General features: G+C 41.3%; 1 protein-coding gene across 2 annotated transcripts in view; it reads left to right on the top strand.

The window, feature by feature from the left end:
- Positions 1-13,311, top strand: part of KCNK5 (potassium two pore domain channel subfamily K member 5) — a 63,021-nt gene extending 49,710 nt beyond the window's left edge. For both annotated transcript variants that reach the window (XM_005307403.4, XM_065589267.1), the window contains exons 2-5: positions 3,634-3,745; positions 5,004-5,170; positions 6,261-6,429; positions 7,679-13,311. In XM_005307403.4, the coding sequence (XP_005307460.1) occupies positions 3,634-3,745; positions 5,004-5,170; positions 6,261-6,429; positions 7,679-8,499 (1,269 nt within the window). In that variant the 3' untranslated portion in view covers positions 8,500-13,311. The remainder of the gene's footprint in view (positions 1-3,633; positions 3,746-5,003; positions 5,171-6,260; positions 6,430-7,678) is intronic.
- The last annotated feature ends 226 nt before the right edge of the window (positions 13,312-13,537 follow it).

The raw sequence follows: 13,537 nt of genomic DNA, 5'->3' as shown, positions 1-13,537 counted from the left end.
GGCCAGTGTAAGGAGAGCCTTCTCCTCAGAACACACAGTATACAATGTATTGTCTCTGATCCTAGAAGAGATCATTTCTTTGTGCTTAGATTAGACTACATTAAAAGTGCCGGGAGTGCAACCTGAGAAGTCCTAAATTGCATTTTGAATTGAAGAGTGAGGACTAACTAATCAGTTACGGATTTCTATTAAGGGCTTGTCTTCACTAGACTTTTGAATTAATTAATTGAGTTAATTGCCAATTAAGGGTAAAGAACAAACATTGATAGTCAGGATCAAATGTGTGGGGAGAATGCGTGCCAGCTTTTACAAATGTGTTAACTACCTCGAATTAATTGCAATCAAAAGTCTAGTGAAGACATATCCGAAGGCCATATCTACACTACCACTTTCGTTGGTATAATTTATGTTGCTCAGTGGTGTGAAAAAACACACCCCTGAGTGACATAAGTTACACCAACAGAAGTGCTGGGGAAGTGGACAGCACTATGTTGACAGGAGAGCTCTCTCCCGTATTCATAGAGCGGCTACATAAGTGATCTTACAGCAGTGCAGCTACACTGGTACAGCTGTTTCTGCTGTAAGCTCGCTAGTGTAGACAGGGCATAAGAGTGAACTGAGTAACCAACTATTTCTAGTGAGGAAGGTTCAAGTATATATCAGAACTGTGGTCAGATGCATTAATTAATTAAAACTTTATAAACTTCTATACAAATTATCTGTTGCCACTGGGCTTAGGTGGTGTTTCCAGTGCAACCTCCCCGTGGTTCAGTTTGGGAAACGCTGGACTAGGCTAAAATACCTCCAAAGATCGTCCCCACAAATGTGAGGATTCTTCATGAATCTTCAGTGCCGTCTAGGCCTGCGCTGATGATTTGCTAGGCTTTTGATTTGCTAGCTCTGCAAAGCAAAAATATTGACCCCACCACAAAATATTATAAACAAACATTTAGCATTCAAATAAGCTCAGTTAATACAAAGACACGTTATGAGAAAGAAAGCTGAATAAGAAGCAGGGCTGATTCAAGAAACTAGAGACCGGATAGCATGAAATAACTTGGAAAAGTTAAGCAAAGGAAAACAAACCAAAAGGAGCCCAGTTTTGTGCTGACTCGTCAGCCTTTGCCAGCAGGTGAAATAGGACTCGTCTGTGCTTTTTTGTGTTTGCATTTGTGTAGCTTGGCCAAAGGATTCCATTAGGCCCTGTTCATGTCCAAGCTACTCTAGGCCTTGTAACAATGTTTGAAAGTTTTACAATTTGATTGACTGTTTTGCAGAATATGTCCCCACTAAACCATATTCAGTAGCTGTGTTAGACACCAGCTGAATACTACTTCACCAACATAATGTGGGAGTTGGCTCATGAGCTGCTTGGGGAACCATGTAACTCTAGCCATAGCTTATTCCCAAGTAAGCCTGTTTAAACACTGCTGCAGTTTTGCAAAACTCTACTTGTGTGGAGAAACGTTTAAATAGGCAAGAAAATTTTCATTAGTGGGTTGGGGAAATCTGAGGAACTGTCCCAGATTGAGGTGTCATTAGAGGAGATTTTGGAAAAAATGGATAAACAGTGATAAATCATCAGAACCAAATGGTATTCACCAAGAGTTCTGAAGGAACTCAAATGTGAAAATGCAGAACTACTAACCTATGGTATATAACCTGTCATTTATAATAGCTTTTGTACCAGATGACTGGGGGATAGCTAATGTGATGCCAATTATTAAAAAAGGCTCCAGAGGTGATCCCAACAATTATAGGCCGGTAGGCCTAACTTCAGTACCAGGCAAATTGGTTGAAACTACACCTCTACCTCGATATAACGCTGTCCTCGGGAGCCAAAAAATCTTACCGCGTTATAGGTGAAACCGCATTATATCGAACTTGCTTTGATCCGCTGGAATGCGCAGCCCTGCCCCCCTCCGCCCCCGGAGCACTGCTTTACCGCGTTATATCTGAATTCATGTTATATTGGGTCGCGTTAAATTGGGGTAGAGGTGTATAGTAAAGAACAGACTTATCAGACACATAGATGAACATGGTTTGTGGGGGAAGAGTCAACATGTTTTTTTAAAGGGAAATCATGCCTCCTCAATCTACTAGAATTTTTTGAGGGGTCAACAAGCAAGTGGACAAGGGTAATCCAGTGGTTATAGTGTACTTAGATTTTCAGAAAACATTTGACCAGGTCCCTCACCAGAGGCTCTTAAGTAAAGTAAGCTGTCATGGGATAAGAGAGAAGGTCCTCTCATGGATCAGTAACTGGCTAAAAGACAAGAAACAAAGGGTCGGAATAAATGGCCAATTTTCAAAATGGAGAGAGATAAATAGTGGTGTCCCCCAGGGGTCTGTACTGGGACCAGTACTGTTCAACATATTCATAAATGATCAGGGAAAAGAGGTAAACACTGGGGTGGCAAAATTTGCAGATGATACAAAACTACTCAACATAGTTAAATCCCAGGCAGACTGTGAAGAGCTACAAAAGGATCTGTCAAAACTGGGTGACTGGGCAACAAAATGGCAAATGAAATTCAGTGTTGATAAATGCAAAGTAATGCACATTGGAAAACATAATCCCAACTATACATATAAAATGATGGGGTATAAATTAGCTGTTACCACTCAAGAAAGATCTTGGAGTCGTTGTGGATAGTTCTCTGAAAACATCCACTCAATATGCAGTGGCAGTCAAAAAAATGAATAGAATGTTAGGAATTAGGAAAGGGATAGATAATAATACAGAAAATATCATATTCCCTCTATATAAATCCATGGTATGCCCATACCTTGAATACTGTGTGCAGTTCTGGTTGCCCCATCTCAAAAAAGATATATTGGAATTGGAAAAGGTACAGAAAAGGGCAACAAAAATGATTGGGGTAAGAAACAGCTTCCATCTGAGGAGAGACTAATAAGACTAGGACTCTTCAGCTTGGAAAAGAGACGACTAAGCGGGGAGAGGATAGAGGTCTATAAAATCATGACTGGTATAGAGAAAGTGAATAAGGAAGTGTTATTTACTCCTCATAACAGAACTACTAGTGGTCACCCAATGAAATTAATAGACAGCAGATTTAAACAAAAGGAAACATTTCTTCACACAACACACAGTCAAGCTGTGAAACTCTTTGCCAGAGGATGTTGTGAAGGCCAAGATTATAATAGTGCTCAGAAAAGAACTAGATAAGTTCATGGAGGATAGATCCATCAATGGCTATTAGCCAGGATGGGCAGTGATGCAAAACCATGCTCTGAAGTGTCCCTAGCCTCTGTTTTCCAGAAGCTGGGAATGGGTGACGGGATGGATCACTTGATGATTGCCTGTTCTGTTCATTCCCTCTGAAACACCTGGCATTGGCCACTATCGGAAGACAGGATACTGGGCTAGATGGACCATTGGTCTGACCCACCATGGCCATTCATATGGTTGGTTGTGTTTCATTCTTTCCCCCTTCCCCCAGTCTTAGCAAGGATGTGTGAGTAAACTTTGTGCCTGGTGTCCAGTAAAATTTCATTACCATTTTTCAAGGTTGAACTAAGGGGAAGTCTTGACGGGTATAACTTTCTACTTCATGCTTCGTGTTGGGCATTATGTCCAGATGATTTTATCTATAAATTGTTTCCTTGTAGGTGGTGTCAGATGCTGCCGGGCAAGGGGTTGCTATCACTGGGAACAACACCTTCAACAACTGGAATTGGCCTAATGCTGTCATCTTTGCTGCTACAGTAATCACAACAATCGGTGGGTATTTAGCATGTAAAGTCTCCTAGCCTTTAAGTCCAATGGGCTGGTACCCTCTCTTGTCCAACTGGCTGTCCACTGAAGGAAGATAAAGGCTTACAGGAAGTGTATACAAATCAATAAAAACCTTAGAAAATGTATCTTTAAGACACATTTGGTGAGGCGATGAGTTTTTCAGTTTCTGTGTCCACAGAACTCAAATCTTAGCAAGGGAAACATTTCTATTATGTATTTCAGAGTAGTTACAATCCTGTGTGCTGACAAGGTGGGATTAATGTGTTCTTAGTTCACATCAAGGCTTACGCTTGCAAGTCTGTGTGATATAAATTTAGCATAGAGTGTTGCCTTTAACTTAAAGGAATATTCTTGGCACATTCACAAAATCTCATGCATGTGTGGAACTCTCCTATCCCATACAATCCCACACACTCCCAAACAAGCTGTCGATAAATGCATTGTCATTAGTGAAAGAGACAGATCAGAAGGCCTTCCTGTTTTGTCTCCTGTATTTCTTGGAGAAACCTGGGCAGAATTGATGAACTCTCCTTAATCTCACTGCTGATGTGTTCGTGTGGAATCCTATTGCACTGTAAGGCTTATTCCTCATCTCGGATATGCAGACAGTATGCTGCAGGACTTGCAAAATCAGCTGCTACCCTTTTGCAAAAATCTGCCTTTGCTTTTGCAGAAGGTCTTTGCTGATATGTCCAGAGAACCCTGCAAGATGCAGGAAAACATCAGGGGCACTGTTTGTTGTTTTTGTTCTGACACGGAACACACACAGTGTTTGCAAACACAAATTGACCAGGGGAGATGGAAACCTTACTGCAAAACCAAATACAGCATCGTGTTCTGCTTGTTACTATTATTAAAAACCTTTTGGAAAAAAAATGACTTAATTGTTCTTTAACTTGCAGTAAAAAGTTCAAGAAAGCAAAAACTGGTTTAAACAAGAAAATTCTAGCAGAGGGTTAGAAATCGGACTAGTTGTCCTTCCTGGGACTGTGCTCAGAATATCTGCTCACCTCAGTTGCTATCAGAGGGCCAAATCCCTGACCAAGGCAACTTGCTCTATCACAACTTTTCCTCCACTTCTTCACTATCAGGCTTCCTTTATCTGCAGAAATACCAGGGCAAGGCGTAGATGTTCGTCTTACCTGGGGCTTCTCGTACAGCAGATGTCCGGGAACAACTCCCTATGTATATGCTGAACTGCCTTGAATTGGCATCTGTGAAAATGGTCTTTTATTTCTTTCAGGCTATGGAAATGTTGCTCCTAAGACACCCGCTGGACGTGTCTTCTGCATATTTTATGGGCTTTTTGGAGTTCCTCTCTGCTTGACATGGATCAGTGCTTTGGGGAAGTTCTTTGGTGGGCGTGCCAAGAGGCTGGGCCAGTTCCTAACAAAGCGAGGAGTAAGCCTGGTATGGATTTCTGCTTGTTTTTCCTCCTGCAGGGTGTGGTTGGTGTGTGACTTGAACTTCTAGTTCTTCAGCTCTCTGCTAATCAGGGTAGTGTACTTGGCTTTTAAGGCCCATGTTCTGCAATGGGATTACATGGATTGAACTGAGAAAAGGACTCAGCCCTGTTTGTAAATTTGTAAGAGGCAGGATCCGTGACCACTGGAGTTTGTACAGCACAATGGGGCCCTGATTGGGCCCTCTAGGTTATATGGCAATACAAACATTTGATAATATCGTAGTCACTATGGAGACATTTACAAAAGTGTTACAAAAATGTGTATAATCGGTATACATAACTGAATGTTAATGCAGTAAAACCAAGCAGGTACAGGAAACTATTGAGGGTGAAATACATGTATGTACGCAGGCAGGTAAATGGGTTTTGTGAAGGCATTGGGGGAGAATGGGAAGGAAAGTGCTAAAATTCTCTCCACATGTGCCATGAATTGCAGTGTGTATGGTGATCGCTCTTTTATGGCTACTCCAGCCACAACATCCCATCTCTCCAGCACAGAGCTTAAGTGCTATGGGGGTCACGTTCTGCCTCTCTGTATCAGAATGAGTTTTGCCTATAGAGAATTAATAGGCTGATATGGATTACAGTGCTGTTGTTCTCTCAAAGATGTTAGTGGTGTCACCTACACCTTAGTGCAGCTTGAGTGGCTTGTGTAGTTCCCCAAACCCTTTGATAGAACTGAAGCCTAGGAATTCAGAATACTGCATGTTTAATTCATGTAACATGCCCTGGCTCTCCTTTTTCTCTTGAACCCTCCAGTGCTATCTCCTGTCAATCCCATAGTGCTCCTTCACTGATCACTTGCTCCTCTTCTGTCAACTGTGCCCCTACCTCCACTAGCCTTTTGCAACCCCCTTCCTTACTACCAGAACACTCCTTATCTTTTGCTTCAGCAGCCACTGTGCGGGGTTGGTGATATGCTCATGGACTTCAGCATTCAGGATAACATTTATGGACACATTGTAAAATGCACTGAGGTGGAAGAAAACTTGACTTGTGTTTCTGAATTATTATTTTTTTCTTTATCCTTCACAGCGAAAGGCACAAATTACATGCACAGCTATTTTCATTGTCTGGGGAGTCTTAGTCCATCTGGTCATTCCTCCCTTTGTCTTTATGGTGACTGAAGGCTGGGACTACGTTGAAGGTCTCTATTTCTCATTCATCACAATCACCACTATAGGATTTGGAGACTTTGTTGCTGGTCAGTTTACTCCCTATTTTATTATTTGTATATTGCCTGAGGTGTCTGTCTTCAGTGTAAATGTCAGTGCTCTTGTGTGTGTGTTCAACTTCCTGAGGTCTGGGTGCGTCTGGAGGCTTTTGCATTACTGAAGCTTTTATTAAAGATCAGCACTACTCCAAGAGACTCTGGAGCTGGCCCTGCAACTTCTCAAAATGGCACTTCCTAGACCCTGAGCTCAGTGCTCCGCAGAGGTTGTGGGAAACAGATGGGCGTGGGGAGGTAAGGAGAATTGTCTCAGCATTGTGGAGTGGGAGGCACTGCTCCATGCCTGCCCTTGCTTCCTCTGGTCCTAGCAACCACAGGATTTTGCTAGTGTTTCATCATGTGGGAGTGACCCAGAGGGCTTGTGATCTAACCCCATCAGTGAAAAAGTCTTGGGTAAGGCCAAAGTGCTGGGAAACCACGGAGCCCCTAACTTTTAGGTGACATCAAGAAAGTCAATTGAATTCTTTATACCTGTCTCAATAATCCTAATTTGAGTTAAATATTTCTCTCACACTCACTCTCTCTCACACTCACACACACACACACACACACACACACAGCGCAATCAAAACTTTTAGAAACAAGCCTCATAGCATCACTGGGGCAAGCATTGTCCCTGTTTCTCAGGTGGGAGAAAATGAGGCACAGAGGTGTTGAGGCCTAATTTTTAAGGAGTGACCTTTAATCTTGGGTGCCCAACTTCAGCCACCTAGGCTCTGCTTTAGTGAGTTGTATTTGTTCCCCAGAAGTGCCAAGCACTCAAAACTTAACTGAAGTCAGTGGGAGCTATCGGTGACCAGCACCTCTGAATATTAAGCCCAAGATATCGAGAGTTCAATCCCCTAAATTAGAGGGCACTCCTGAAAATTTGGGCATAGCTTGTCCAAAACCATCCAGGAGAGTTTGAAACAGAATCCAGAATCTTGATTACTGACCTCTGCTTTGATAACTAGATTGTCCTTTCTCCCTAACCCATTTAAAAAAAAATGGGTTTTTTAAAGAAAGATTATTCATATGCAGTAGCTCATTCTAGGAGAGTTTTTAAATGCAAACCTCCACATGTTTTCTGTTTCAACTTTGCTCTTGGAAGGCAGGTATGAAAATGGTGGTCTGCAAACTCTTGAAGATTCTTCATTGGATTTCAAGTTATATCCAGACTAAAACTTCCTTAAACGTTGTATATACTTGTTATATAACCTTTATTGTTTTGAATTCTTTATAGGTGTAAACCCGGACGTGAACTACCATGCCCTTTACAGATATTTTGTGGAGTTATGGATTTACCTGGGCCTAGCTTGGCTTTCACTCTTTGTCAATTGGAAGGTCAGCATGTTTGTGGAAGTCCACAAAGCAATCAAGAAACGGAGGAAAAAAAGGAAAGAGTCCTTTGAAAATCACTCTCCCTCTAAAAAAGTCCATCAGATGGGCAGCTCCAAGGATGTGAACATCTTCAGCTTCCTTTCCAAGAAGGAAGAGACCTACAATGATCTCATCAAGCAGATTGGGAAGAAGGCTCTGAAGACAAGCAATGATAAAATGATTAAAGCAGAAAATTCCAAACCAAATATCCAGAATGCCAACAAGGATGCCCTGGTGACATACACAAAGAGCAAATCATTCGATTATGACAACATTTCCCTAGGACTCAAAAACGGTCACATTATGAGGCACCTAAATGACAAACGCACTGGAGACCGCCCCCTGGAGGGCACAGTGTTTATAAACCAGCTGGACCGAATCAGCGAGGAAGAAGGGGAAGCTTGGGACTCCAGGGATTACCGACCCTTAATCTTTGAGAGTGCCAATATAAATTTTGTAAATGAGGAAGAAGACGATGAGGAAGATCTTTCAGATGATGAGGAAACTTCAAAGTCCTCCATGGATGACAATCTTGCAGAGGAACCTGAGACTCCCAAAAAACTGGTGAATTTCCCATCCTCTGATGAATCTACCTTTACCAGTAATGAGTCGGAGATTTCTGTGCCTTATGAACAACTGATGAATGTGTACAACACAGTAAACAATGTAACAGCTACAACGTGAAGCAGCACGCATTTTGGCAATGGTTTTTTGAAGGTGGTTAATACTGTCTATTCAAAATTTATGCAGGAGGAAGGCAGATTTATTGCTAGCACCTCCTGTCTCCAACACCCAAACCAAAAACCTCCTATGTCTTAATGTCATCAACAGTTGCTTTTTGGAGTCCAATCAGCTTTGCTTGTCTATGTTAGAACAGTTGCAAGATGACAATTTAAAGCTTGAGGCATCTTGCTTCCTCTTGGGCGTCTAGTTCTTGAAGAAAGTGGGAAGAAATGACTAAAGTTGTTACACTGGACCTGTTTTTTTGTGTGGTTTTGTTTTGTTTTGATTTGATTTGTTTTGTTTTGTTTTTTATTGTGCTTTTCATGGGAGAATTCATTTGGGTGTAAAACTATACAGTTGCAGACAAACTGGTTTAGGCATATAGAACATGTTAGATTACTGCCTCCCACCTCTGGAAAGCTGGATTCAAGTCCTGCCTAGCTCACAAGTGAAAATAAGTGCGAGGTCTTATCCTAGCCACACATCACCAACTTGCTACCACTAGATGTGGCATAACTGGTAGGCTGTCTCCAAGAGAAGCTTGGTACTGGAATAGCAGGATGTACTTAAGATCAGAGTTGAGGTGCATTGGCAGAGGTGAGTAAAGAAGATTCAGAGCTACCATGGTGTTTGTCTGGGTTATGCCAGTGTTATTAGTAAATGGTGAACAGTGAATTTATGAACAAAAATATTAAATTTAAAAAAACGCCGAAGGAACTGGCTTAAAGAGAGCCTGCTTAGCAAACCAGAACCTACCTGGGATGAAATCATCCTTAGGGGCATGAAAAGCACTTGTGGCTAAAGTTCACTGTGTCCAGCAGCCAAGAACTGTGCAGGGGGGGAGAGGAAGCCACCGTGATCAAAGTAAAGAGGAGCACAAAGGATATGTCAGACTTTTTACATGGAAAGTGTCCTTCCACTGTCCATATTTTAGAGAAAATACTTGAATACACTTTGTCTGTACAGATGAAGTTTTCGTTAAACTGTCTTTTTGAGTAAAATCACCTTTTGGGTATCAGATTCTGTCTGAATGTTGCAATGCCTGTCAAAGGGACCTGAAGAGCTGCTACAGAAACCTGTACAGTATGATCACTATCTCTGGTTCAGAAACTCTTGCTGTGCCTCCCCAACTTGATACTTCAGATTAGACTTGAAGTTGAGATGGTTTTGAAAACAGTCACATTTTGAATATGGTATTTTTAAAAGCATGACCCACTTGGGTATTCAATGGTTATTCTAACACCCTTCCAAGAAGGTTGTGTAATGGTAGACTTGGGTAAAATTTTCAGACGTGCCCATGACTTAGGGATTGTCTACTCAGAGGATTATTGCACAACAGATAAGAAAGTGAATCGACAGTGCGCTAGTTTGCTGCATGCTAACTGGCCATGTGGACCCTGCTACCATGCACTAAAATCTCTTTAGTGTGCTTTGACATATTCTCATGTGAAAGCATACTGTGGAACTTTTAGTGTGTTGTAGCAGGGTCCACTTGACCAGTTAGTGTGCACCAAGCGAGGGCACTGTAGATTTATACCCTGGCTTGCTTCATGCTAACTCTGGGTAGACAAGCCCTTAGGAGTCTGAGTCACTTTTGAAAAAGGCTCCTAAGTCACTTGGGCACATCTGAAAATTTTACTACTTGCCTCTAATTAGAGCTTTTGGTTGGTTGTGGGGCTTGTGGGCTGTTTTTTTTTAAATGTTAACCCCAGATGTTTTGAGTAAAAAGAAAACGGTAATATGTTTTTCTTCCCTTTTTAAAAAAAAGATATCCACGCATACACCATGTAAAACTCTTTCAAGTGAGCTCTTGATTACATGTTGGCAAGAGGTGCTGCTACTCTGGGTACTGGCGACACTGCGGAGGAGGGTGTGCTGGGGGAGGGGAAAAGGACAGTGTCCCAGTATCCAAAGTATTTTTAGAACAGAGAATTGTCAAGACCTTTGGACTTAAAATGGCAAGCTTTTGTTTTTGTTTTACAGTATCTAAATCATTCCAAGATGCCCTAGAAATTTTGAAAGTTCAGAGAACAGTTAAAACTGAAATATATGGATTTGGGAAGGAGAGAGGTAAATATTGCTACCTCTAGAACTCGGTGAGAAGGATTGTGTGGAATTTTGTAATACTAATCTTGAATGACTAAATTTACTAATAACTGTAAATATTGGCCACTGCTTGAATCATGGGTGTCTCCTTACATATTAGGAGGAGAAACTGTGGGAACCCAGAACTCCAGTTAGATATCATGTTGACAAGAAGTTTTGAAGCCACCTACTGTAACACAAGGAATGTCTGTATTGATTACTCTATGGAAACTTGTATTATGTTCATGAAGGTGTGTAACTTAATTGTAACAAAGGGCAAGATCCTGCTCTGTTAAAAATGTTGGCAAAAATGTGGAATTAACTTAATTGGTTGCAGTGGTTATTCCACCTTTACAATATTATAGCTGAAGAGAGAATCTAACTCAAAGTGTAATTTCATACTTTTACTGCTTTTTGGAATCTTGGTGACTAGGTGATCAGATTTGCAACAGGCTGGAATGAATGAGTGTCTGTACTAGAAAGGTTTTGATGAGTTCTAATAGGTTTTCTTTTCACAGCCTTTCATCATGACTCCAGGCCCCTCAGGTATGCCTCCTTGTGTAGAGGGTTTTGGGTGATTTTTTTTTTTTCCCCCTTCAACCATAAGAAATGGGAGGCAGTGCTCCATTTATAGAGGTGTGACTTTTACTGTGGCAGGTCTAATATTCTCATTAAAGAAATGCACATTACTTAAAACAAAACACTCCAAAAAACTATTCTTGTTCTCCAGCTTGTCTTCCATTGTTGACACAAAGATCAAAGTTTTAGTGACCTTTAACTGCAGGGTTAGGGTAAGGGAGAAAGGCACACTGAAAAAGATGGAGAAAGCAAGTCCAGCTTGGTATTCTCTGTTAAGTAGAGAAGAGGAGCAGCCAAAGTGTGGTCCATGGAGCTTTAGAATGTGGCTCCTCTTTAATACAGAAATTACATGACCCAGACACTTCTCTTGGCTGCTCTGGCTGTTGCACGATCTCCATATCAAACTGTAGCTGTGTCTTTAAAGATGTGGAGGGATGTAATCTGTTTCATGTTATCAAGTTAGGTGCAGCTCTCTGCCTTCTGCCAAGCTGCTGACGTGGCCCTCATTTGGACCTTCCTGACATAGAATATAAAAGTCTACATTATAAACACCATAGATTTTCAGGTACTGATTAACTTTCCTGGAACTAAATGCAGAATTCTTTTTTTGAGACATAAACACATCTCACTCAAGACAACCTACTCACGTGCCTTACTGTAACGCTACTGGGCAAAATTCACCTCTTTGCAGTGGGCCAGCACAAGGGCTATGCACCAATTAAATGGGATTTAATTGGTACATTGCAGAGGGCCAGCACAAAACCAAAGAGGTGATTTCTCCCCCTCCCCTGAAAGTATTTTTCAGATCTGGGGCCATCTCAGAATTGCTTGAGTTCTAAGCCAGCCAGCCCTCTTTGTCCACCTGTCTTCCACATTTTAAGAAAAGCAACAGCCTGGGGCATTAACTAGCATTGTCTTCTTGCCCTTTGATTCTCATGTAATGAATCAGAAGTGTGTCCAGTGTTTTAGCTCTTCAACATAAAAGTGCCTATAGCTAGTTTCATTTCCCAGATGCTGCTTGGGGAAAATGTGAAGTAGTTCAAGGAAACTTAAGTTTACTATTTGCCACCATTTAGAATTTCACTGGGGTTTGTGAACTGGGGCTGGGGTTTGTTCTTCAATCATTTCAGTTTTATAGGTGGGATTATGTGGGTCAGCTGCTAACTTTAATAAAAAAAAAACAAATTTATGGCAGATATAGATGTGGGGCGGGGGGGGGGGGTGGAATCCTTCCAGCTGCTAACCTATTTCCTAATGGCTGCTAACCTATTTCCAGCCACCTCTGGGCCATTAAATCTGAGCATGGTTTCCCCTCTCATGCCTGATTTCCATTTGCCAAGACGATCCAATGCTGTAAAAGACATTGGCAGTTGCAACCAGGTCTTTATGTTGTGTTTTGAAATGTTGTTCCTACATCCAAATTAAAAAGACAAAGCGGCCTCATCTTCCACTTTGCTCTCCCCTCTGTCTTATGCCAATTAGACCAGTTTGAGGGTGACTAAATGGGTTTCAATGGTGTGTGTGTTTTGTGGAAGGCAGACTAACAAATCTGATACATTGGTACAAAACTGCTGAATAATAGACAAAAAGAGCCGTGTTCTTCCAGTGCTGGGGGTTTCTGTGAATCCATTGCTGCCAATGGACGCCACAAAACTTAAATAAAACCAAAACCAGTGCTTACTGACAAACACCTTGTCATCCTGCATAGGAGATGATTTTTTTTTCTCCATTTGATTTGAGTGGTACAGATAAAAAATATACCAACATTCTCAGTAAAATAGGAACAAAAAAGTAATACAGAAACCTATTGACCTTAATAGGAGCCTGAGAGCTCGATCTTTTCTATACTCTTCTTGCCTTCTAGGCTTCAGTCTACTAATTTGATGCATTTAACTTAAAAATATATAATATGAAAAAGAGCCCCTGATTTTTAGTCTGTACAGTCCTGGTGATCTCACTTCTGTCACTCCGTCACATGAACAGATACAACATCTGTTTGTTCTTTGTTTGTTTGGTGATTGTCACTGGAATCACAATGTATGTAAATATTGGATAACTCGGTGTCAAATGTAATTTATTTTAATATTTTGCAATAAAACATGAAATGTACAAGTTGTTTTCTCCAGTCATAATTGGGGGAAGGGAAGAGGTATCAAGGAACTGAGTCTTATTTCTATAACACTATACATTTTGTATTGTAATTCACAGACAAGGCTGGTCTTGCTCCAAAAAGCTGAGGCCCTGATACAGCAAGTTGTAAGTTAATACACTGCACTTTGAGGGAGCAAAGTCTGTCAAAAAGACAGGCATGTTGGAACAGAGGTCAGCATTTGGA

The sequence above is a fragment of the Chrysemys picta genome, chromosome 3, assembly GCF_011386835.1.
Source record: "Chrysemys picta bellii isolate R12L10 chromosome 3, ASM1138683v2, whole genome shotgun sequence".
In the NCBI taxonomy this organism is placed as follows: Eukaryota; Metazoa; Chordata; order Testudines; family Emydidae; genus Chrysemys; species Chrysemys picta.
The sequence above is the reverse complement of the archived record's forward strand: the minus strand, read 5'-3'. Positions and strand labels throughout refer to the sequence as shown.